At 39.8% G+C, this 25,646-nt stretch overlaps 2 protein-coding genes across 4 annotated transcripts; one reads left to right on the forward strand and one right to left on the reverse strand.

Annotated features, from left to right (window-relative positions):
- Positions 1-1,018: 1,018 nt before the first annotated feature.
- On the forward strand, positions 1,019-4,198 carry DKK4 (dickkopf WNT signaling pathway inhibitor 4; the record flags this gene model as incomplete). Its single annotated transcript, XM_079909475.1, is given in 6 exon segments — positions 1,019-1,126; positions 2,151-2,301; positions 2,732-2,842; positions 2,845-2,883; positions 3,771-3,996; positions 4,186-4,198. Coding segments are annotated over 6 exon segments (648 nt in total).
- Positions 2,798-25,140, reverse strand: POLB (DNA polymerase beta). Of its 3 annotated transcripts, XR_013825491.1 has the most exons (16): positions 24,941-25,140; positions 24,560-24,617; positions 22,187-22,253; positions 20,843-20,917; positions 20,171-20,229; positions 18,710-18,759; positions 16,566-16,617; positions 14,715-14,769; positions 14,545-14,617; positions 13,109-13,179; positions 12,428-12,514; positions 6,958-7,022; positions 6,326-6,465; positions 5,213-5,336; positions 3,907-3,974; positions 2,798-2,823 (listed from the first exon to the last, which is right to left on the reverse strand). XR_013825491.1 is itself a non-coding variant. In XM_079909113.1 (15 exons), exons 1-14 carry the CDS (start codon positions 24,999-25,001, stop codon positions 5,242-5,244), a joined length of 1,008 nt encoding a protein of 335 aa, XP_079765239.1. In that variant the 5' UTR covers positions 25,002-25,140; the 3' UTR covers positions 3,868-3,974; positions 5,213-5,241. The 3 variants fall into 3 exon arrangements, 2 of the variants coding, with proteins under 2 accessions (XP_079765239.1, XP_079765238.1); XM_079909113.1 differs by lacking the exon at positions 2,798-2,823 and having other exon boundaries at positions 3,868-3,974; XM_079909112.1 differs by lacking the exons at positions 2,798-2,823; positions 3,907-3,974 and having other exon boundaries at positions 4,896-5,336.
- Between the last annotated feature and the right edge of the window lie 506 nt (positions 25,141-25,646).

A 25,646-nucleotide genomic window follows, 5' to 3' on the forward strand; every position in this document is an offset into this window, starting at 1 on the left:
AAAATGCATGAAATCCCATCTGAAATGAGTTACAGTCTTGAAGCTTGTTCTGCTTAAGTCACTTCAACATCATACAACACAAATTAAATCCATTGCTCATAAAATCCACCTAAACTTCCTATTAAATTGTATAAAACGGGCTTTCTGCGGTTGTCCCTATCACTAAAAAAAGGCAATTTTTATAAAATCATTATCTTCCTAATTAAATAATCCTAACTTCAAACAGTTCCATTTTCATTTTAAGGAGAATTATTTTCCAATTGACATTTAGTCGGGACAGGTGCTGTTACATTCACAGCTCTTAAGCTATTGGGATTTTTACGTCTGAACACCAGAGACACTCAGGGGGCATTTTGTCTCTTTTCTATCTGTCTTCACTGTCTGAGCACAGTGTAAAGTTTCTCAGTATATTTTTTGTAACTCATTAGTTTTTGGCATCCCGCAGAGCGTATTGGCTAACAGGTTTCATCCTTTCTTGGAGCACAACTAGCTGTGAAAACAGATCTTAGAGCAGACTCCCTCCACCCTCACAGGATTACTGAAGGTAGGAAATGCAGGTGATTATCAGAGTTTGCTTTTGATACAGACATCCTGCTCTTCCGCTGGCCCTTTGAACTGACTTTGATATGCAGTGATTAAGAGGGGCTCAACCCCTGGAGGAGCAGTGGCTGCAGCCCTGCCTCTGCTCCCCCTCTATTGAGTCCTCGTTTTGAACTATTGATCAAACAGATTTGAGGGGATTTGTTGGAGCCTGTGTGGGGTAAGAAGGAAGGAAAGGGAGGAGGAAGGAGGAGGAGAGAAAGGAGGGGGCACGTCTATAAACAGTTTCAGAGGGAACCCGCTGGTCAGACCTCACTCGCCTGATTTCACACACCTTCCTCCAACGAAGATTTGCTTCTCTTTCAGAAAAAGCAATTCCAGGGCGACTTGCCGAGTTCCCATTTTGGCAAAAGCTCCATCGTGGGTTCAGAGCAGCCCAGCTTCGAGGAGGACACAGGGAGGGCTGAGAAGGTCCAGGATGGTGGTGTTGGTCCTGCTGCGGCTTGGCTGGCTGTGCGCCCCCCTGGGAGCCCTGGTTCTGGATGTCAACAACAAGAGCTCTGTGGATGCGCAAGGAGCCCGGAAGGTAACGCTCGGTAGAGGAGGAGGGCTGGGCGCTGGGCTCGAGTGAAGCCATCACGCAGATGAGCATCTGAAGTAGCTAATCTAGACGGTGGGCCGGATGGAGGCTGTGGAAGGCACCCTGGAAGAATCCAGTTGCTTTAGCATTAACTCACCAGATGAGCCAAGTGGCTTTTCAGGGCATGGAATTTCAGGGCTATCAATTCACCTATAAATCAGGGAGTAAGCTAACATTTAGAAAGCTATACACCACGTGCCAGGCCTTTTATACATACTATCTCATCTCCTCTTCCTCAGAGCTTGAGACAGCTGTCACATCTCCTAATGACAGATGGCGGAAATGGGCTCAGAGACGCTGAGGAATTTAACCAAGGCCACACAGCCAGGGAATATGGGAGTCAGAAGTTACATGCTGCGTGCCAACCCTCTCACTTCACAGAATTGTTTTATAGGAAATGTTTCATATACATATGAAAAAGCATCAACCGTAGATGAGAGAAATCAGTCTTCGGTATCTGTTTCTCTGCAAATGAGGCATCACTAGAAATCAAAGGACGGTTGGGTTGGCCCACTGAGGGGCCTACTTGGCAAATGGTGACTGATGTGATTCACTGGAGTAAAACGGTCAAATAGGGATGCCACAAACACCAACACTTCTTTAAACTATCGCACAGCATCTAGAGCTTCTAGATACATATCAAAAATCTCATAACCGTCTCTAAGACACACGTGGGAAAACATTTTCTTCCATTTTCACAGAGAGCATAAAAGATGAAACTCTATGTTTAAAAGTAGGACAATTTTTCAGACACAAATAACCTTTGCAGCACATAGGTCTCTTTGTTGGTGATTTGCTCTCCCCTTTGTGAAAGAAAACCAATTCTAGCGAAAAGTCAAGATGCTGCTTGAGGTTTGCCTCAGTGTTTAAAGTGCCTCTCTTTTTGGCTTTCTCCATCTCCTGCCTGGAATAAAAACTCTTCACATCTCGCCGGACTCCCTAGCCCTGTGACAACAGCTTCTCTTTACAGGGTTCACAGTGCATGTCTGACACAGACTGCAACACTAGAAAATTCTGCCTCAAACCCCAGGATGAGAAGCCATCCTGTGCTACCTGTCGTGGATTACGGAGGTGGTGCCAGTGGGCTGCCGTGTGCTGCCCAGGGACGCTCTGCGTGAACGGTGAGTCAGCACGAAGACTTGCAGGACTGCAGCGCTCCCAAAGAGCAGACACAGCATCCGGGTCTCTTAGACTAGGGTATTCCACGACAGGCACTCTCTAAAGGCTCCAAAGTGGTTCTCCGCAGCTGCCTCTTCCCGATGCAGCAAAATAGTTTCTTTCCCGGCAACAACTTGCCAGCAACTTGGAGATGATTTTAAAGCAAGGGTTCAAGTTGGAATCTTTCAAGTTCTTCTGTTTTCACTTAGATTCCATTAATTACTTAAGCACCTGCTTTGCCATATGTGAGATGTAAATATTTAGTGCCTGTGTCCCGGAAATCTAGAAAGTTATACAGAAACTGAAGGCGGAAGTACTGCCAAACCCTGTGACAGTCTGATAATGAGCTTGTCTGTGGTTCTCATCCTCTAACTCCACCTGCTTGTCTCTCAGATGTTTGCACTGCAATGGAAGATGCAACCCCAATACTGGAGAGGCAGATCGATGACCAAGATGACACAGATACACAAGGAACAAATGAGCACCTAATTCAGGAAAACAAACCAAGAGGAAGCCAAATATTAAAAAATCACAAGGCAGTAAGGGTAACAGCAGCATTCTAAGCATATATATATATATATATATATATATATATATATATATATATATATATATTTTTTTTTTTTTTTTTTTTTAAGAAAAATATTTTCTCCTCCTAGGCTCTTAAGGATAGGCTGAAACTGACTTATGCCTCTCCACCCCGGAAGCACCTAGGGAGCATGTCCTATTTCCAATCTCTTTCCATAAACAGCTATGGAGATCATGGGGGTAAGAGCACAAGATAGTTGGCAGGCCAAGAGGACGGGGAATAGCTATAATAACGGGCTGGTTAGCAAGAAAGACTTTAATTGTTTAATTAAATTTTATATGCACATCTTTTTATAGTCTATAATTTAACAAATAGAAATTTCCCTTTCTAGATCCTCAGAATACAAAATAAAGGAGAGAGGAACATAGATGCAATAACTTTTCATTCTCGGACAAAATACAAACTTCACTAAGACGCTTTTTACAAAATTGCAGTCTCAAATTCCAGTCTCTGACATAAAGCAGCTAGGATTTTGAAGGTGGTGAATTGGCCATTCTTGTTTGTTGAAGGCGGCTAATTGCCCCCTGTGTAAGTAGTGGTCTCTCTTTGGGTCAGTACAAATCCCATTTAATAAAACACTGATGAGTGATACTTATTTCATGTCTCAAGACTGGAAATCCCATCTTTCTTTAATAAATGTTTTAACTTTATAAAGCAGTAAATTGTGTTTGGGAAGACAGAGATGTCCACTCCATTGTTGCTTTCAGCCCAGGAGCCAGGCATGCTGTTGCTCTATCTTTACTTTGCGACCTTATCCTACACCCCACGCCCTAACCCAGTCATGCCCTCACAAGCCACCATTCCCCCTGCTTATTACTAAAGCCCGTATCAATCTCGTTACAGGACAAGAGGGAGAAAGCTGTCTTAGAACTTTCGACTGTGAACCTGGACTTTGCTGTGCTCGTCATTTTTGGACTAAAATTTGTAAACCGGTCCCATTGGAGGGACAGGTCTGCTCTAGGAGAGCGCACAAAGATACCGCACAAGCTCCAGAAATCTTCCAGCGCTGTGACTGTGGTCCTGGACTATCATGTCGAAGTCAGGCAACTGGAAATCAACGAAACTCAGGGTTAAGAGTGTGGCCAGAAAATCTGAACAGCTGCACGTCTTCCAGCAGAAGTCTCAGACAAGAACTTAAAAATCTTCCCATACAAATAACTCTTAAAATCAAATCTTGTAGTAAGTGAAACAGACTGAGCTGGAGAAACTGCCTTGTGATGAATGGAAACTAGTTTGGGCTTGTTGTCTATTTCTGCAGAAAAGTGATGTGATTCTATAACAAATTTAACTCTGATCTAGTGATTCCGTTAGTTCAAATAAATCTTTACGTAATTTCTGGTGAAGTTATGGTACCTGACAGTAGTAGGCAGAGAAAATTATCACAGCAAATACTTTATTTTTCCTTAAAACCCCCATTGTTTATAATCACTTATTTCTTGGAAGGGAAATACCGTTTTGCTACAAAATAACTTGGTTAATAAAGAAGTAAGATTCAAAAGGTAGTATCTTATGTTTGTATAGCCCACTGCAAGTTACAAAGCACTTTTACGTTATTTTGTTTTCAGTAGCTTTACTTACCATTTGAGAACTTCCTATATTTTGTATTTAAATAATTTCTATATTTCAAAGCTAGGGCTTTCAAGGAGTGCTTTTACTTAAACATTTTGACCATCTGAACTTAAAAGTTACACTGGAAGAAAACTAGGGCAAAAAAAAGTAAAATCTTTGTTCAAAGTATAAGAGACCATATTTTATACATATGGGTACATATTAAAAGTGGTTTTAATTAGGGAAGCTCTTTCTGATGGATTACAATCAACTGTTACAGATTTCATTTAAGAGATAAACCACACACCTGTTCTTGGAATTAGGTTATAAGTATATGTTACAAAATCGCATATGGGCCAAGCATAGAAAAAAGTCTCTAAAAAAGATTGAACCTTCTTCCAAAGCTTGCCTAATTGACTAATTTACAATCAGTAAATAGGAGGAAAGGTAATGAGGTAACGTGGTTTATAGCATAAGGGCAGAAAATGAGAAAACAAAAATTCCCATTTGAGATTTGTTATCATCTCATCTCTTACTCCTCTCCACTGACCCTTAGTAAAGTGTCATCATGAACAGAATATATAAATTGAAACGTATTTGCTAATAAAATAAGCACAAGATCATCTGATAATAGTACAAGAGGTTTTATTGACTAACGCAAGCTACAGCATGAAGAAACAATTATTTAAAAACACCATAGACCCTTATGTAGCAAAGGTTAAGAAATAAATTAAGACCTATTGGGCTGTGCCGGGGAGGATGGGCCTCATTCACTTCGATCCTTGGGTTCTCGGTATTTCCACTGGATGTAGTCAAAGATGTCCTTCTCACTATCCACGGGCAGCGGCTCTCCAGCAACTCCTGCAAGGAGGGAGAACAGAACCTTCCTCATGAACCAGTTCTGGAGTTTAGAGGTTTCAGGACTGAGAGCTACACAGGACTCACTTTCAGAGGAAAAAGAAAATAGTCCCCAAGCCACTCAAAAAAAAAAAAAAAGATATTGACTGCCCTCCCCCTCCCCCGTGAGCTTGTGTCTGTGCTTTGCCACACATATTACCGGCGCTACACAAAGAACCTCAGTACCCCAACTCTGGCCAGCTGAAGTGGCCCTAATCCATGATTTTTCTGTCTGCTGGATCTCCACCGTATTAGAGAAAATACTCTAGTGAGTTCCTTTGCAACTCAAAATACGGTCCCCAGACTAGCAGTACTGGCACCACCTGGCAGCTTACTGGCAATGCAGAAGGCCACCGAACTAAAATCTGCACTTAACGAGGTCCTCACATCGTTTGTACACACACTGACATGTGAGAAGCACAGCCCTCATCTACCAGGGATGAAAAACACTTTCAGGACAAAAAGACAAAATCTTCATCTTCCTAGAAGAGAACAGTAAACCACACAGTATATTGTGAAATGTTAACAAGATCTATAAAACAGAAATCAAGCAATTTTTACTCTTTAAACTTTAAAAGCTTGGGGCCAAAGCTACCAAGTTTGGCCTGGCACTAACAAAAATACCTGGGTTCTTTGGAAGTCTTGGAGATACACTTAAGAAAACAAAAACACTTTAGATCAATAAGATTATTTACTGACCACCAGAGGTAGAAAGAATTTAATCCATTCTAATAGAGCTGGAAATAAACGAATCTTGTCATCATGGGCCTTCAACTGAGGGCCTGGGAGCACCTATGGATTAAAGCTTTTTTTGTTGCCTGAGGGACTAACAATACCAAAGAAACTGCAATTAACTGGCACAGTTACTGAAAGGCTTTTTAGAAAAACCAAAGTTGCTAAACCAAAATATCCAGATGACTAGGATTATCTCTAATGCAGACAAAAACACTCACCAGTGACTCCCAAGGGACGGATTGTGTATTCGTTGATTGTGAAGCCTTTTTCTAGGGCATGAGCTCTCATATTCTTATTGAAAATATCACTCCCAGTGAAATAGAGGACACCACAGTAATACTGATCCTTGGGTATCAACCTACAACCAATAAACAATTCACCAATCTTTTACTACGTATTTCCAGTTTAGCAAAAATAGTACTCTTAAAATCATTACGGCACAAGACAAGTCTGTGTGGTCCAATAACTGAAGAGGACACCATCATCAGGTAGACCATTCAAATGACCTCAACTTTGCAGTTAGCTGAGGTTTCAGTAAACTATGCTCTGCAAGAGGTGTGGACAAATGCAAAGCAGTATCACTTGTTACAACCAACTCTCCCCAGGCAGGATCTACTCTGAGCTGCAGAAGACACCATGGTGAACCTAGAGATAATAAAGTAGATTCTGCAGACAGTCATTATTCTTTACATACTTTCAGGCTAAACATTGTCTATTGCAGGGACACATGGCACTTTGGAATGAAAAGGGGTCTTAGACATTTATGCAAATTCCAAGACATACAGAGGGAGGGGGAAAAGGGGAAAAGAAGGGAAAAGTTAATAGGTCAGCAACAAATTTTGAGTAATACCTGATATCAATTCTCCTGTGTGGATATTCCTTTCCATCATTTTTACTGGGAAGCTGGCAAACACCCTAAAACGTATATTTAAAAATAATGTTTAAAGATTTTTTTAAACTTAAGGCTTAATTCTAATCAAAGACTGTTAACTGTGAAGCTATTTTTGCTTTAAATGGAGGCAGTTTTAGAGTTGTGAGCGCTTGTAACTTGGTAGCTTTTCTATGCACTATATATTACCCCTGCCTTCCTACTGTGCTTCATGATAACTAGAGAACCACATGAAACAGCAGGCAAGGGTTCCGGTTATGAGGGTCTGGCTTTTGTGTGACTCTAAACAAGAGAAGCTAATCAAGGAAAGCGTGAAAGACAGAGACCAAAACAAACAGAAAAAAGCAACTTGGAAGAAACAATGATTATTCAGGGAGAAGAAAACAGACACAAAAGCTATCAGTAATATTCTCAGATCACAGATTTTTATCCATGAAATAAGGACAGAATTCTACAGAAAAAGAAAACACAAGGAAAAGATTTAAATCAAAATTTAAAATATGATAGAAGTAGAAGAAGTTGAAATTGAGGAAATCTCCCAGAAATCAGAAAAGACAGACAGAGGAAAATTAAGAAAAATTTAAAAGACAAGAAAATTAGAGGATCGTTTTCTTCCTTCTCTACAGGTGAGTTTTCATTATACTTCTGCAGTTTTCTTTTTTAATACTTCTGCAGTTTTTAAACAATAATTATCAAGGTGTGTTTTGTTATCTTTTGCTTTTCCAGGAAAATGGGGACAGTTTATGGACTGGGCAGCAATGCATAAACATGTAAAAAGAAATACAAACATCACCAAATTTCAAATCTAAAGCTTCAAATGCCACATTCTAAGAAAACTACACAAGTGACAGGTTTCTGGTCCTAAAGAGCAGTCGAGTTGGTACACACGTCACTAAAAGACATACTTTTCACTCAGCAACATAGAAAAATCAAAATCTAAAATCTAAAATGGGTATTTTCTTTAGCAACTCCTATTCCTGAGAGATTAATGAAACCTGTTTATCTTCAAATATGAAACCTACCTTCTTAGGCACTAACAAGTTCCAACTCAACCTTCAAATGGAATTACCATGAGGCATTACCTTGCAGATCTGGATGTCTGAACCCATAGGCAACGATCTTTCTGTTTGTCACATCAGTAATAGGATTCCATCTAACGGCTTTGTTCCTGTCCTCAAGGCTAATTTTATTTCCTGCACTTTTTCTGAAGTGCTAATGTTAAAGAATTTCTCTGTATTACTGTAAATTCTTCACTCAATTGAGTGGATTAGTTTTGTTTGGCATTTCAGTTAGGTCACTTCATGCTGACTGTCTGAAATAAAGCCTCTTTCATTTCCCCAAGTGTAGCCAAGGTATATTCTATTGTCCTGTGAATCCTCGCTGTAGATATTTCACAGAAAATCATCCTCCGAGGTCAAACCTGCACGAAACGCTAAAATTTGAGTGGTACTCACCATATATAAAGTAAAAAGGCATCTAAATGCAGAGGAAATTGGTTTTTCTTCCAAATGTCATTATATTCACGGGAAGAATAGTTCAATTAACTAAAGACCCTGAGTTTACAAGAAGAGCTGGAATAACCCTGGCTTTCCTAAGCTTTGATTACTATTAGTTTAAGAGAATTCATGTTTTGAAGATAACTTAAAAAACACACAGATGGTCGTATCTTTAAAACTATTTAGTCAGTGCTTATAGCAACAAGATGTTCTGAAAACAAGTGGATCGATATGGAGTGGAGTTTACTCCACTTCATAAGCTGAATTCATTTTGCAGCCAATTTCCTTTCAGAAACGTAGAGATCTTAACTCCTTTGGTGATCTCTGCTCATGTTCACGTGCTCAGGGTCACTGCCCTGACTCCTGCCTGCCTCTCTCTCCCCGCAGAGACCTGCCTGCCTAACTTCCTTACTTCAAGTCTTTCCCCAGGTCTCATCTTCTCAATAAGGCCGGACTCTTTAATACCGTCTCCTGCACTCCCTTTCTTTTTAAAAAACAATACTTATTATCTTAACGTTTTACCTACTTAATATGTTCATTGTTAAGTAGCAGTCCCTTCCCATACCCTCAAATAAAAGTTCTACTTAGGGCTTCACTGGTGGCGCAGTGGTTGAGAGTCCGCCTGCCGATGCAGGGGACACGGGTTCGTGCCGCGGTCCAGGAAGATCCCACATGCCGTGGAGCGGCTAGGCCCGTGAGCCATGGCCGCTGAGCCTGCGCGTCCAGAGCCTGTGCTCCGCAACGGGAGAGGCCACAGCAGTGAAAGGCCCACGTACCGCAAAAAAAAAAAAAAAAAAAAAAAAAAAAAAAAGTTCTACTTAAATTCACTAATCTATCCCATTCTCCTAGAGCAGAGCCTGGAATGTAGTAGATGCTAAGTATGTATTTGGTGAATTGACTGAATACACCTTCTCATTCCTACTGACACTCATTCTCCCCACTTTGTTCTTTCATAGCACCATCTTCTCTTTTTCTATCCCTTTTTCTGTTCCCCAATTTTATTCTTTCCAGGTTACTACCTTCTTCCAACTGATCTATTTCCAAATAGAAATATATTATCTTTTATATTATTATTATGTATTATACTAGTATAACACTGCACAACTCTTTGAAGATACAGTATCTTCAAAAGATATCTGTATAAACCCTTCAACGTTTCCACATATATTACTTAATCTGATCTGCATAACAGTCCTTTGACAGAGGGCAAGGATATCATTTTATAAATAAGGAAATTAAGGCCTTAGAGAAGTAAAGCAACTTGTCAATGTCACACAACAAATTGGCAATGGAACCAAAAGATCTTAAAGCCTCCGTATCCAAATCTACTTTCCTACAATGCAACATACCAACACCCACCGTGTTTGCAACAAGACACAAATCACTTCTTATTGCCTCCAAAATAAAATGATTTGAAAGTGGACCTGGAGTGCTTCTCATCCTAACAAATACCAATTATAAATGTCAAAACAGCAGGCTCAAACACGGCATTTTCTAAGCTTCAGTGAATACATGAACTACATGTACGGTATACAAACTTTATACAGAGACCATCCACTAAGATGGATTCCTATGTCACAACATAAAGGCCTTGGTCTCTTATTGTGGTCTAAGTCTTCTGTACTTTGAAAACAAACAAAAAGCCTGCTTTCTTATTTTTTAACCTGTTTTCTTCTGGAAGAGGTTTGGAGGATTCCCTTTCTGCCAATACCTGTACATGTGCTGCCAGGTATGACCGAGAGAACGGAAGGCTAGATAGCGCCAAGACTTCCACAACCCCAGCCCGTATCCTAGGATGGGTGAGCGGTCCTAGTCTTTCACACACATGTACTGTGAGGTCTGAACCGGCCGACTCTGCAGCATCACTGGGATTTGGCTGCCTCTGACCTTCCTAGACAAAGGACTTCCCTTCTTTGAGCAGCTACTAGGATAACCCAATTCCACTATGTCAGCAACTCTGTATGTTCACATACTTGGCTACCCACCTTCCTTTGCAGGTTACACCCAGCCCACCAGCTTGTAATTTTTCCTTGTATTCTTGCTAGCTGGATTACTACAGCCTCTGTAGGTCTTTCCTCTGGATCTCTTTGGGCACAGAAGAATACTGTTCAGACTGTAAAAAAATGCTTCTGCTTTTTTATTGTGTAAACACCTTCCTGGTGGCTAACTCTGAAAACAGCTGCTACACTTCCCCAGGAGAGAGTCCAGTGCTTTCAGAGATGACTACTGAAGGAAGAGAGGCCAGAAGGGGTCCCTGGTGGCATACCAGGACACTTTCCTACTATTTAAAAAAAACAACCCAACTTGTCTAGCACATGATTTTTAGAATTTTATCTGATTGAATGTTCTTTAAATGTAAGATTTATGCACATTCATTTTGAGTGATTTAAAGTCAATCTAAACTTAAAAGGATGTTCATATGGCATATACAAATCCTATTTTTATTAATATCTCATGTGTGCATATATTTTTGAGCATAGAGTAAGAGCTCAAAACCTGACAGACTAGGGAGAACAGATCATAAATGTAATTCTCAAAAACTGACTAGAATTTTTATTTTTACCTTTCCCAAAGTTCTTTTGAAAATACTGATAAAGTGTGACAACTTAGTTAATATACCTTCATAGCCCATTAAAATCACCATGCTGAATCAAATGACATGCTTTTTTGCATATATGATTAAGTACACATAACATAAAATATACCACTTTAACCCTTTTTAAGTGTGCAGTTCAGTGGCATTAAGTACATCCACACTGTCGTGCAACCATCACCACCATCCGTCTTCAGAACTTTTTCATCTTCCCCAACTGACATTCTGTTCCCATAAACACTCACTCCCCATCTCCCTGCTGCCCCGCCCATGCCCTGGCAACCACCGTTCCATTTTCTGAATGACATGGTAATTCAATTATCTGTCTCAACCATCTTCTTCTACTTTTGGCTAAGACTGTCAAATCCACACAGTGAGACTCTTGCTAATTTTAGCATGTCCATGCTCCAAAAGCATAGTCTCTGACTTAGGAAAAGGGGGGCATGGAGAAAGGAGCGCCCAAATGCTGTATTTAAGTGAGCAGCAGATAAATGTAAGCCTTTATTACATTAGCCCTAGATTTCTGTTTGCCTTCGGTTTTTATACAGGACCATTTATTAATGTTTTTAATCCATTTGCTATTCGTCTTGAATCCTCAAGTCTTAATCCCCTAGGAAGAACACAGGACTTTGACAGTCCATCACAGTGAGTTTCACTGGGACAACTCCACAGGTGCCCCCTCTATGAGCCCCCTTCATACAGCATGGTTCTTCCCCTGGACGTTCTATCACGTACCCTGATGCCTTCTTTCTTTGGTCTTGTAACAGATTAATACTCTTCAGACAATTCTAATCTCACTTATTAATATATTCTGAGTCAAAGAGTATTTGCTATTTTAGGGAAAAAATATAATGTATTAAAGTCATTATGGATATTTTAAAAATAGCAGATTATTCATAATTACCTATTCCAATGGCACAGATTATTTACAAGTGGGGAATTTAGAACAAAACTCTTTACTGGGACTTCCATAGTGGCACAGTGGTTAAGACTCCACGCTCCCAATGCAGGGTTCGATCCTTGGTCCGGGAACTAGATCCCACATGCATGCTGCAACAAAGAGTTCACATGCCACAACTAAGGAGCCCTTGAGCTGCAACTAAGGAGTGCACCTGCAGCAACTAAGACCTGATGCAACCAAATAAATTAAAAAAAAAACAAAAACAACAAAAAAACCCTCTTTACTAAAATATTCTCAGATTAGAGAATATATCTCCTCTAAGGTCTAGGATGTCCTATTTACTGACCATGACACTAAGCTACAGTGAGGTCACACTCAGAATGGTTACTGGACAGTCTCCACAGTTTTTTTTTAAATGTGTTAATTCAAGTGAGTACTTACCATGAACTTTGTTTCCCCTTTTGACAGAGTGTCTGTAATAAAATGGACCTTTTGTAACTGCTCCACAACACGATGTAACAGCTTTGGCTATAGAATCATAATTAGGGAATAAGAAAAAAAGCAATTACTCTGTTACAGCAAGAGAGCATTTTTAAAATGAGTTTTCTGATGCTCTATGCAGAAATGCCTAGTTTTCCTATGTTCTGAGTACCTTTTCTTCTAACAGAAAATTCATCTTATCAAATGAAACCACCACTTTTCACCAATATCATGATACCCCCAAATAGACATCATTTGTCTTTATCTGTTTCATTAAACAAAAAGTTACCTGCTTCATCTTTAAAAGGTATATATTCCAAAATCAAAAGCATTTTGCCTTCATGGGTCTTCTAACAGAGCTTAAGTTTCTTGATAGACAATAAATACTTCTGGAAGTATTTTACTAAATTTCATCTCTTCCAAATGCTAGACTGTCCTGCCAATTATTTGTGGACAAACAATGCGTGTCCCTTCCAACAACTTACTTTGCCTCTCAAAGAATTCAGTCAGTACAAAACACTTCAACTGACTTTCAGAAAGATTAAAACAAAAACTCATTCTGAAAATATCCAACTATCATTTAGAAAATTATATTCACTGCTGTGTAAGACCGATCACATTTGCTTATAAATTCTGAGGTACCTGTTTGGTTGACTCAGAGGTAAAGCTTGGATGGGTCAGAAGAACATCCATGTCGCCACTGGACTCTGCCCCTATGATAGCAAAGAATATGTATGGAATTCTCCTTGTAAATTTATCAATTAGGCAAACACAGAACCAAGGTGATGACACACATAGAAGAGTCTTACTTCTTACAGCCTAACTTTCTATTTCACTGTGCTTCATATTCAGAATTAGTTAAAAGAGTTCAATTTTCTGTCCAACTATTCAGGTATATTAATGTAAACAGCAGAATCTGGGATAACAACAGTAATTGATGTTAGATATATGTTGCATACAATTGGTTAAATATTATTAAAAATGTACCTTAGTAACTACTCAATACTGAATAAAAATAACATTTAAATATACCTTTAAAATATATCTATGAACACTAAATATTTAAAAATCTCAAATTAAACAATATGCTCTAACTCTGCAAAGGTTAATCAGAAAATTCATTTCAATTCTTCTGAATGAATTCACTTAATGAGTACTGGTAACAATTACTATTATGGCATCATAGATAAGAATGCTAGATTCTTGGGGCTTCCCTGGTGGTGCAGTGGTTGAGAGTCTGCCTGCCGATGCAGGGGACACGGGTTCGTGCCCTGGTCCGGGAAGATCCCACATGCCGTGGAGCGGCTAGGCCCGTGAGCCATGACCGCTGATCCTGCGCGTCCAGAGCCTGTGCTCCGCAACGGGAGAGGCCACAACAGTGAGAGGCCCGCGTACCGCAAAAAAAAAAGAGAATGCTAGATTCTTACAGCAGCTACCCAGAGAACTTCTGATAGCCTATTACCACTTCCTAAGCAAAACTCCAGAGGTGGCCAGAGATTCAGTCAGACATCTATTTCAAGGTTTTAAATAAAGTTCTATTTCAATTTTTTAAGATAATATTTTAAAATTTAGGTTACCCTTCCAAAATTTTGAGCCAGTAAGAGACCAGGATTGTGCGGTTCTCACTTTGTTCACATTCACATAGTAAATTAAGATCTTCTGAAGAACCTGGTTGTTTTGAGAACTGGTTCTGAGCTGATGTCTCTGAGACATTAAACTTAGATCCATTAGAGAAAACTTAGAAACTTAAATAAAGTAAAACAACAAACAGAAAAACTACTCATGGCTTCACTAGCATCTAGCCAGATAACCACTATTAGCATTTAATATACCTAAAATTATTTTATAATAATTTTATTAGAACTAGTCATCAAAAAAACCCATCTTATAATAAAATCAGGATGAATTTCCTCTAATTTATACTCCCATTTATAAACAAATAAATTTAGCTAATACTACTAGGTATTAGTAAATCTATAAAGTAACACAAATTACATCTTTTTAATCCATGTTTTTCATATACATTAGGCAATTTTAACATCAAGGCATGAATAACCTAAGCTTAGGAAGTATGTTACCTCTTCTGAAACTGCCACAGACTGTAGCAATGTATTCAGAATCCACTTTTTCAACTTCACTTAGTACAATATCCTAATAGAAGAAAACTTAAGTCAGTATTCTAAAAATGGCTTTTCACCAATTGACATTCTCAATTCTAATCAAAGAATACAATTCAGCACACTCTTACTTGCATTTGTAACATCTCTTCACGAGGAATTCTTTTCTCAAAGTCCTCAAAATATCTATAAAGACAGAATAAGTAGACAAAAGATTTTTTGTGAAATTTGAATCTTAGAAATTAAACTGCCTACTTTATCAAGTGTCCTTATACAAGCAGATCTTTCAAAAATCAAGACTAAAATTCATTACGACAAGAGTAAAATTGGGGGGGTGGGGAGAGGTTTATTCCTTAACTTGGATCAAAATCCTTAAGTGTCATGCTTTGTGATATTCCAGATATTCCATCCAAACTTATTTTAAATAAACTTCGCATTCACATACCAAGAGTAAATAAATATATTTAAGTTAATACGGTTCCAAGTTAGACTGCTCCCTACTGGCAAATCCAGGGATTACAGCTTATTGCTCTTAAATCCTGAAAAATACTTGTATTTTAAAATATTATCCTACAGTATGGATAAACCGAGACAACATTATGCTAAGTGAAAGAAGTCAGTCACAAAAGACCATATATTATGATTTCATTTACATGAAATATCCAGAATAGACAAATCTATAGAGACAGAAAGTAGAATAGTGGTTGCCAGGGGCTGGGGGAGGGAAGGGCAGTTGGGAAGAAATGAGGAGTGATGGCTAATGGGTTTGGGCTTTTTTGGGGATAACAAAAATGTTCTAAAATTGACTATAGTCATGGTTGCACAACTCTGGGAATATAAAAAAAACACTGAATTGCACACTTTTAAGTGGGTGAATTACTTGGTATATGAAATGATATTTCAATAAGGCTATTAAAAATACTATCTTAGGGGACTTCCCTGGTGGCGCAGTGGTTGAGAGTCCACCTGCCGATGCAGGGGACACGGGTTCGTGCCCCGGTCCGGGAAGATCCCACATGCCGCGGAGCGGCTGGGCCCGTGGGCCATGGCCGCTGAGCCTGCACGTCCGCAATGGGAGAGGCCACAACAGTAAGAAGCCAGCGTACCGCAAAAAAAAAAAAAAAAAATACTCTCTTAGTATTAAATAACATCTAAGAATGATAAAGTGCCTGTTCAAAACCAATTCTCACAACAAGCAAGTTCTTCAGAAGATCTCCATTTACTATGTAACTACGTAAATGCAAGGAGAGTGAGAACTACACCATCCTGATCTTTTACTGATTCAGAGTTTTGGAAAGGCAGTGTAAGTTTTAAAATATTGTGGTAAGGCATCAACAGGGAAGTTCAGAAGGTTGTTAGGACTGAATGGCCAACAAGACAACCTAAGACCAGAGGAGATACATGCTTATGCATGTACACTACGTGCTGTAAATAATCAGTCAGAAGCGGGGGTCTGTATCTTGCACTTGACAAAGTAATTACCCATGCTGACAGACGACACGTCTACTAGTTATTCCTATTCTGGTATTTAGGTGTCTGGGTTTTCTTCCTTTTCCTTTTTAAAAAAATTTAGTGTTTCATGGTCATGTCCTGTCTTCTCAGGTAGACTCTAAACTTCTTAAGAGCTACACAGAACCTGTTTATATCCTAACCTCAGAGGCAGTGCTTTCTACAATGTAAGCATGAAATAAATACCCTGACTAACTGAGGCCCTCAGTTCTATGTATTTTAAGGGGAAGTTCCCAGCCAAAGTCAAGGTAATGTGGGATATACTCAAAACGAGCAAACAAACTAGAAGGCAGTAAAAAAACACGTGTGAATACAGGCTCATTCTCTACAGGAGTCTGCAACAAATCTTAGCATTTCTGATTAGTAAAATGGCCGTGTTTAGCTAAGTCTGAAGACTTATGGTGTACGGAAGAATGGCTATAAAAAATTTTACTTTTACATTTCAAGTGTCAAAAGGAAATCTGCTATCTTACTTTAGCCCAATTCGCTGATGATGGTTCAATTTATCTTCATTTTTTCTGAGATCTGTATAGAAGATAAATAAAGTTGAGATGCTGATTTAAACATTTTTGAAAAAAAATGCTAATTTCAGTGATCCTTTTTTTCAAAGAACTACCTGGAAAACACACTGAAATGACTTTGAAAAGCAAATGAAAAAACTTTCAGATAGTAAGAACTAGATAAAAGTGATTCTTCAAGTCAATAGTAAAACCCAACAGTGACTGCATAATCATTTTTATTTACTGAATCAAAATTTCAATTATAGCTACATAGAACAGTAGATAAAACATACCAGGATCATACCAAACTTCACTGGTATAGCAAAACGCACCTTCTAAGAACCTATATTGCTTAATTTACGGTTAATGGCAGCATGAGAAGTTCATTCATACTGTTCATTTGTTCATTCCCTTCACTGGATTAATATTTATTGAGTACCGATTTGTGCAGGCACTATGCTAAAAATCCCCTTGAAAGGAGAGGTAGTATTATCATTTTTTTAATCAAGAAAACTGTAATATCTTAAACTGAAAGTGACCGAGTCCCATCTGGGTGGTCCTTTAGTGGGTACAGGCACAGGAGTGAGCCTTGTTAAAGAAACGGCAAGATACGTATGCTTCAAAAGCAACTCCTATGGTCACCCTTATATTCACAAACATAAATTCTCTCTGGAGACATAAAATGGAGAAAAATAAGCACCTTCATTATTAAAAATAAGCATGTAATGTTTCTCATAATTGTGTGCACACAGAAAACACTAAGGTATATGACCGAAAATGCCACAGAAATATTGAGTTTGTTATATATGGAGAGAGGGATATCGACAGCTATTACATTACATATCTGTGAATGGTGAAATAATGTAAAACCACCACAGGAGATCCTTGACACCCCAAGGGATGCAACGAATACCTTTGAGAAACAAACTCCTGACCTCTTTAACCAATATTTCACTCAGGTAAATTATATACGCCACACGCAGAAAAGCACAAACCCTCTCTGAGATGCATATATAGAACAATTCATTCTCTAGCTATGTGATTCACACAAATTCTCAAGTTAATAATATTACTAATTAATCATGCCTTTTAAGAGTCAGTTACTATTTTTAAGTACTTACTAGGTACCAAGGACTCTGCTAAGTCTTTTATATACATTATTGCATTAAATCATATGAGAGAGATATTTTGATACCATTTTGTAGCTGAGAGACTGAAGTATCACAGTCAACTTTTTTTTTTTTTTTTTTTTGCGGTACGCGGCCCTCTCACTGCTGTGGCCTCTTCCGTTGCGGAGCACAGGCTCCGGATGCGCAGGCTCAGCGGCCATGGCTCACGGGTCCAGCCGCTCCGCATGTGGGATCTTCCCGGACCGGGGCACGAACCCGCATCCCCTGCATCGGCAGGCGGACTCTCAACCACTGCGCCACCAGGGAAGCCCCCACAGTCAACTATTTTAATAAAGGGGTGGAGACTGGATTCAAACCCAAGTCAGTCTCCAAAATCTGTCCTCCTGACCATCTGGGTTGCTTATAAATTAGTTGAGCCCACAAATATTAATCCCCAAGTGCCACAGATGTGCTGTAATGAATCCATATAGTATATACCCTTGAAAGCATGAAGAGATAAATTATATTTAAAAGATGGCTATGTTAGGTTTAAGGAAAATGTTTTATAATTACTTGACTTTTATTTTTATCACTTCTTTGGAAGCAAAAATCCCTTCAATAAGCATTGCAAGCCTCTTAACAGAATTTTTCTCAATATACATAACTTGGCTTTTAGGCTGAATGTATAGGACTTTATGGTCTAGAATTTTATTAAAGAAACAAAAGCAATTTAAAAATCGTGTAAAAATCTACAAATGAATCATTGCCTTTAAACCAAGAAGCCACTTCTTGTTCTTCTTGATTTTTTTCTAAATTATAGACCAAAACATGTTTAAAATGGGAATATAAGCTATACTTTATATCTGTTCTCTACTGTAGAGTTAAAAAGAAAATCTTACCATTCGTTTCTACTAATTGAGAAAGGGTTTTTCAAATTCCAGTTTGTTAGAGCATGGTCCTTCAGCACTATATCTGACCTGAAATTAGTGACCCACTGTACAGACTCACCTTCTAATGTCTTAATTCCTTCATCTACAAACTTCCTTGCAGCAGAAGGACTACAAAGAAAGAAAAGCATTATCTCAGTGTCAAGTGAAACTCAGGATCCAACAAATAACCAGTTATGCCTCCTCTTGTCAAACATAAAAGCTACCTTTGAGCTAAAAAAAACACCTGCTAAACTACTGTGTGGTTACTTTGGTAATGTTCAAATTATTGAAGCCTTAATCTAGGGAGACAGTCATAAATTTAGATATGAAAAAGACATCCAAGCAGCTAGGTGGCATAATGCCGTCCATTATTCATACACCAGACATACAGGCACTTGAAAACCATTCATTCAAATGAGATTTAATGAGGGCCTATTATGTGTCAGATATTCTTCTAGGTGCTGAAAATACAGCAGGAATAAGACAAATAAGGGCCCTGGTCTTACCTGTTTATACATTCCAGTGGTTAGAGAGAGACAATAAACAGATATATAAACAAAGAAAAATATCTGGTAGATGAATTAAAATAGGGTAATATGACAGAGTGGCTGGGTCTTCTTTAGATTGGGTGGTGAGGGAAGGCCTCTCAGATGATACTTAAACTGAGATTTTAATGACAAAGAGCCTTGGTACAGAAACTGACATTCATATCAGGAGGGCAATGTGGCATAGAAATAATAGATCTGGACTGGGAGTCGGGAGACCCAGGTTCTGATTCTGGCCCTGCCACAGCTATCTCACTTTCTGCATTCAGTTTTCTTGCCTGGAAAATGAGAATAATGTAACAGACGCTCTCTAAAACAAATATTAACATTTTATAATTGTCTTGGGTCCCCAAGGAGTCATGCTCCTTTTCAGTATACTAGGTTTAGGAATTTAATATATTTTAAAATAACATTCATCAAATGGTTGCCATTAAGGAACAATCATCATATACCTAAAAGAATGGCCTCATTTCATCAAGAAGAGAGTTAAGTGAAGCACTGCAGCCCTAATACTTCAGTGTTAACCTTTACTCTCTCCAGTGTCAAAGAAGCCTCTGCTAGCTCAACTTTAAGATAGAGATGCCTTCATTAGGAAATACTGGAGTGCTTGTTCCAAGCTCATAGGCCAGGTACTACAGAAAAAGCTTAAATGTTTAAGATAAATACCACGCTCAGAGAGGCAAAAGAGCCACAATGTGGAGGGAGTGATAATAAGTCCACAGAGCAAGTGCTAATGGAGCTTAGAGGAAGGAGAGATTACTTCTGGCTGGGGACTCAAACTGGATTCACGTGCCTTGAATGGGGCTTTTAAAGTCGCGGCAGCCTCTGAAGAACCAGCCTGAGACATGTGAAATATAGGTGAGTGAACTGCATGGGCAAAGGCGCAGAGGTGGAAAGGTACAGGCCTTGAAGAGAAAGAGCATGTACTTTAGTTTGGCTGACATAAAAAAATTAAACAACCCTACTACTGTGTCTGCTTAGAAAATAATTCTTACCCAATGCCACTAACTCGAGTCAGGAAATTGATGGATGAACTCGTATCATCCTGCCGAATCTTTAAGGAAAAAAAAAAAAGTCTAACAATGATTTAGGAATGCTTTGAGGACTCAAATGATCTTATTAGAAATACACTAGGCTGCTAAGAGACTTGAAGAGCCTTTTACACTGCCTGGATACCCCATGCAGAAGGATTCATGTAAAACCCCAGTGGTTACAGGTGAGTAAGAAAGCAGATGAAGATGGCTCTTCTCTAATTTATCCAATACTTTAAAAAGGCTTATTCATAAAAAGACCAGAAGTGATATAATGACTATCATCAGGGTGAAATAAAACCATAAAAATGCTTACGAGAGTTTAAGCATAGAAATTCTAAAAGATAACAATCATTTAGTCAAAGTTTATAATCTCCCTTCTAAATGGTACTGAAAATAAAGAAGTAATTCTATCACAGATGCTAATAGTCTCTTAAATGCAACATAAAATAAGTGAACAGTTTATAAGAACAATATTCAAAATCTAAAATATAGGACACTTACAAAGCCATAAACTGCTCCTCCCTTTTCTCACTGAATCTAACAGAGGATGGATGACATCACCCACCCTGCAATGGTGCTACATGATAGCTGCCATAAAGGCAGACACTATAAGCAAACAAGTTAGCATTTTACCTTTTCCAGTTTACGCAATTTTCCAGTAGCTAAAAACTCATCAATCTTTTCAGCAATTTTTGTTCCTACTCCAGGCTACATAGAAAATAAAAAATATAAAAGTCACATAAATATTATGCTTACCAAATCACTAAAAGATAAAGGAAAAAATGAGAAATGAAAAAACAGTGATTGTCACATGACCAGTTTTCAAACAAAGGACACAGAAAATTGAGCACCAGTAAAAATATATTCTCCCAAAGACAAAATGTTTAAATGATTGGCAAAAGAGGAGCCCTAATAAGACAATTCTAAATGACCTTGCGTTTTCAAAATTAACTTTTGTTGTAGAAAAATTAGAAAATATAAAATTGCATAAAGAAAATATTAGAATCACTTGTTAATTTCATCACCCTGAAAATTAAAATAACCTGTAACCTTGCCACTTAACATCTGCTATGTACTGACTTCTTTTTTGCTCATATATATATGCAAAGTTACGTGCGTGTATATGTGTGTGTGTGTGTGTGTGTGTGTGTATACATACGGCTACTTTTTTCTTACAAAAATAGAATCATACTGCTTTGTAAAGTGCTTTAACTTAAAAATGAATCATGAACAAATTTCTGTATCGATAATTAAACTACAACATCTTTAATGACCGCATAGTGTATTATTGTAGGAATGTATCATAATTTACTTTAAGACTACCGTACAGGAGAACATTTAGATGTTTTCCAATTTTTGAAATTATAACAATGCTGTCATGGACTTGCTCTAGAACAGAAGTTCTCAGGCTTCTGCATACACCTGCATCACGTGAGGGATGTGCTGGAACAGAGAATGCCAAGTCCCACCCGAGAGTGACACTATTAGCATACAGGGCTTCACGGAAATTACAGAGAACAGGGCTAAATGCCATAACATGCAAAGGGGCTTAATCGTGTGCTTATTAGTAGGTAAGATCTCCTTGGGAACACTAACTCACATAAGTTCCTCTACCTGGGGATCAGAAAGAACAGCTAGCGAGCAGACATGCGAGTACCGCTCTGTTACCACACTCTCCTTGAGGAGTAACACTCAAGCTGAAATTCAGCGTGAGAATGAGTACACATATACGTGGCAAAGTAGAGAAAGAAAACTGTAAGTACATATGTTAAAAAAAATCTTAAATCCACCCCCTCCCCCAATAAAAACACTCCAAGCTTGAAAAAGTATGCTTGAAACACATTAATATTATTCCAAGAAAGCAGTGAAATCTGCCCGTGTGGGTCACGGCAGCTTCGGAGGCAAATTTCATCTTGTGGGAACCCATCAGATGGGTACATGTGTGAGCTCTTCGATCAACTTGCTCCCTAAACTTACCAGTTTCTTAGCTTCTGCTCCACTCTTTATTTTGTGTGGGTACTTTGCTATCACAGATGCTGCTTTTCTACAAGTAAAAAGAACAAAAAAAAGGAAAACCAATTGGAAAGCCAGCAAAGTATTAGTTTTTCTTAAACTGGAATATACATACAAACAAATATGCAGCTTAAACTTTCACCAAGGTGAACTTATCTTCCACATCCGTGTAAAACTTTAAAACTCAATGAGCTGACAGACCCCCTGCATCTCTAACTTGTAAAAGTATCCTGAAAACCCTCGCATTTGAGAATAACACAGTTTCAACCGTATATGTAAAACTAGGGAGATCCAGGAAACCAGTAGGCTTTCCTTTCTGGGATTAAGTGGAAAATATCATTGAGCTTTTTTTTTAATAGCTAGTTTTTAGAAATTGTTCATAACTCTCCTTTCATAAAAAATGTGCCACCTAGAAGTATTCAAACTACTACGTACCAAACTGGCTTATGGATGGTTATTTTTAAATTCATGGCTTAAAACTGTATTCCCCTATGTCCTTGTACCAGTTCTTCTTTTTCATTGCTCTCATTTCGGTTCCACGTAAAGCAGTGACCTGTATCCTTGCCATCTCCACACATACCTAGCTCAGTAGTCTGGTGACAGATTGGGTCCACCCTGGGAGCTCACTGATGGTATCCTGTCTATAATTTCAATGCTAAATGTAGTTTTGGATAGTCTTTGAAGCCTTAGTTTTTCACTCTGTTCTAGCACATATAACCTTCAGATTTGGATTTCGACTTCTGTATTAGCATGTTACTGATGATGAGTCTGGAAAGGTAGGCTGAGGGCAATTTGTGGAGGAAATTGTTTCAGCAAAGACAAGCAGTTCCACATAATTGGCACTATGGCACAAAGCCTGAAAGGGAAGAAGAATTAAATCAGGAAAGACCTTTTGTATGCAGATGCTTTGGGGTTTTATCAAGGTAAAGAGGAAATATTTAATTCAAGAGAATACTTTGGTCACATCAAGAGAAATGTATATGGGGACTGGGGGCTGGGGAGGAGCCTGCAGGGGTGGTAGGGCATCACCTGCTTTTCCAGACTTATTGCCCACTCAGACTATACCCCTTATGCAAACTGAATTACTGACTTCCTAGAAAATGCAATACCCCTTCGTGTCTCAGTGACTTGGCTCATTTTGTTTCCTTTCTCTAGATTGTTCCTCCTCTCCCTTATCTCCTGATGGGCTCCTTGAAGACTAAACACCTCCTCTCTGAAGCCACCTGAGACTCAAGTAGAATACGGGGTTGAATCGCTCTCTGATTTTGAGATCATCAAATGTGTGGACAACAGTACAAATATTTTACGGAGGAATTCACAGGAGGCAACGAAAGGGAGTGTAATCAGCTTTTAGTTATGGTGAGTGAGAAGCAAAGATGGGAGTTGAGTTTAGTTTTGAAAGGGTAGAGACAAAGGTAACATAGGCTTGAAAATCTGGAGAAAAGCCCAGTGAATACAGATCTGGAGTCACTGACTGGTATTCAAAGCCAAGAATGGTAAGATTGCCAAGGAAAGTATAAAAGTGAGAAAAGAGGGCTCAGGGCAGACCTCTGGGAACTACCAACATTAAAAGGTAAGATACAAGAGGAGAAAGAACAGAAGATTGTGCCATCATGGAAGTCAAGATGATGCCACTGAGAGTCCAGTAAGATGAGATACGGGTGAGAACCTTTTCAGAGGAATGGCAGGATGGAAATTACACTGCAATGAGATAAAGAATGACTGGGGATGAGGAAATCCAGGCAAGGAATACAGATTATTCAAGGTTAACTGTAAAGTGGAGGAAAGAAAAAGGTGCTAGCTAGAGGGCAGAGGGAGGTGAAGAAGATTGCTTTGTTTTTGCTCTTAAGAGCTGAGGGACTTGGACATGTTTACAGATTAAAGGGGCGGAAGCAGGCGGATATGGCATTAACGGCTAGGATAACGGCCCTGGTGAAATGGACAAGGATGAGATTCAAAAGGTGACAGATCAGCCACACACCAACCAGATGGAAAGATTCCCCTGAACCACATCTACTTTACAGCACAGACCTCACCCACTGTCTTTCATTATGACTTAAAATCAAACTGCATTTTCAGTAATTCACGTTCATTGATGGGAAAAATATGTCTTAGCCTATTTTCAATCAGAATTGGCAACTAATCAAAACTGATCCTACAGAACTCTGCCCAAATTCTCCCAGAAATATCGCAGTAAAGTGCCACCAGAGTCAATACCCTCAGTTCTTGCTTTTTATCCCCTCCTACAGACGGTCCTCATATCCACTGGACCCTCAGCCCTGTAAATTGCCACACATCCGAGAACGCATGCTAACAGAGAATGCCCCCCCGTCCCACCTGTAGGCATTGTACTTGTGGATAGCCTGGTTCACGTTCTTCTCAAAGTTTGCGAGTTCTGAAAAGGCAACAAGAGGCTCGGTGAACAAGAACCACGAGTAAACAAACGAGAACTGAGTTTCCTGGAAGGAGGCGTAACGACCTCTTAAGGGACAGGGACCTCCCCGCTTGTACACCGGCCAGGCTAAGGGCAGCCCAAGCGTGACTCAAGGGTCTCCAGCAGGACTGACAATCTGCCACCGGCGCCGGAGGAAGATCTGCACGGAAGACTCCGGGCTGCTAGGGGCCGGACATCCTTGGGCTGTCGGGACTCGAGAGAAGGAAGGGAAAGCAGCGGGGAGGGAGGAGAGGAGAAAGGCAGCGGCGCCGGGCCGGGCTAACCTGTGAGCATGTCGGTGATGCCCCCGTTGAGCGTCTCCTGCGGCGCCTTCCGTTTGCTCATGGTGGCCTGCACCCGAGGACCGCAGAGAGCTCACAGCCAGGGATGGTCCCCTTGCCCAGCTTTCGGGAGGGGCTGCGACCTGGAGAGGACGCAGGATCAGCCCAACGCGGCGAAACCAGCGCGACTGGCTGAACAATGAGGGCTTCTGACTGGGGGGGCGGGGCGCGGCGCACGAGTGACGTCACAGGGAGGGGCGGGGCCGGTGGGGGACCCAATGCCAGGGGGCGGGGCCGGGGAGGGGCCTCAACGGCGAGAGAGAAAAAGGATCCTGGAGCCTGCAGGACCGGGAGGAGGATGTTGGACCCGAGCTTAGATTTGGCGGAAGGGAAATGGGAGCCTCAGGATTACAACCCAGTGGGGTTCCTATGGGAAGACTTGGACTCCTAACCTAAGGCGTTGTACCTGTCTTCCCAGGCATAACGTTTTCTTCAGTCCTCTCCGTAGAAGGGAAGTCTGGTTTTGACTCTGAAGTCAAAACTTCAGATGGTGGGGTATGTAAGATGATGGGGTATGTAAGATGATGGGGTGCGAGTAGAGTACATAGGCCGCAATGCAGTCCCCGCTGCAGAGGAGTCCTGTAAGGCTGCGGCAGGAGTCTGGAATGAAATCTGCCGATCACAGGAACGCCTCCCATACTAAACTTTT

The sequence above is a fragment of the Stenella coeruleoalba genome (assembly GCF_951394435.1).
Source record: "Stenella coeruleoalba genome assembly, chromosome: 21".
Taxonomy (NCBI): Eukaryota; Metazoa; Chordata; class Mammalia; order Artiodactyla; family Delphinidae; genus Stenella; species Stenella coeruleoalba.

Excerpts from the sequence above, each read along its gene's own strand:
- POLB (XM_079909113.1), bottom strand. The coding sequence starts at position 25,001 with ATGAGCAAACGGAAGGCGCCGCAGGAGACGCTCAACGGGGGCATCACC. Across the intron at positions 24,618-24,940 it reads CATCACCGACATGCTCACAG|AACTCGCAAACTTTGAGAAG; the intron begins GTTAGCCCGGCC and ends TTGCCTTTTCAG. Across the intron at positions 14,770-16,565 it reads CATCAGCGAATTGGGCTAAA|ATATTTTGAGGACTTTGAGA; the intron begins GTAAGATAGCAG and ends CTGTCTTTATAG.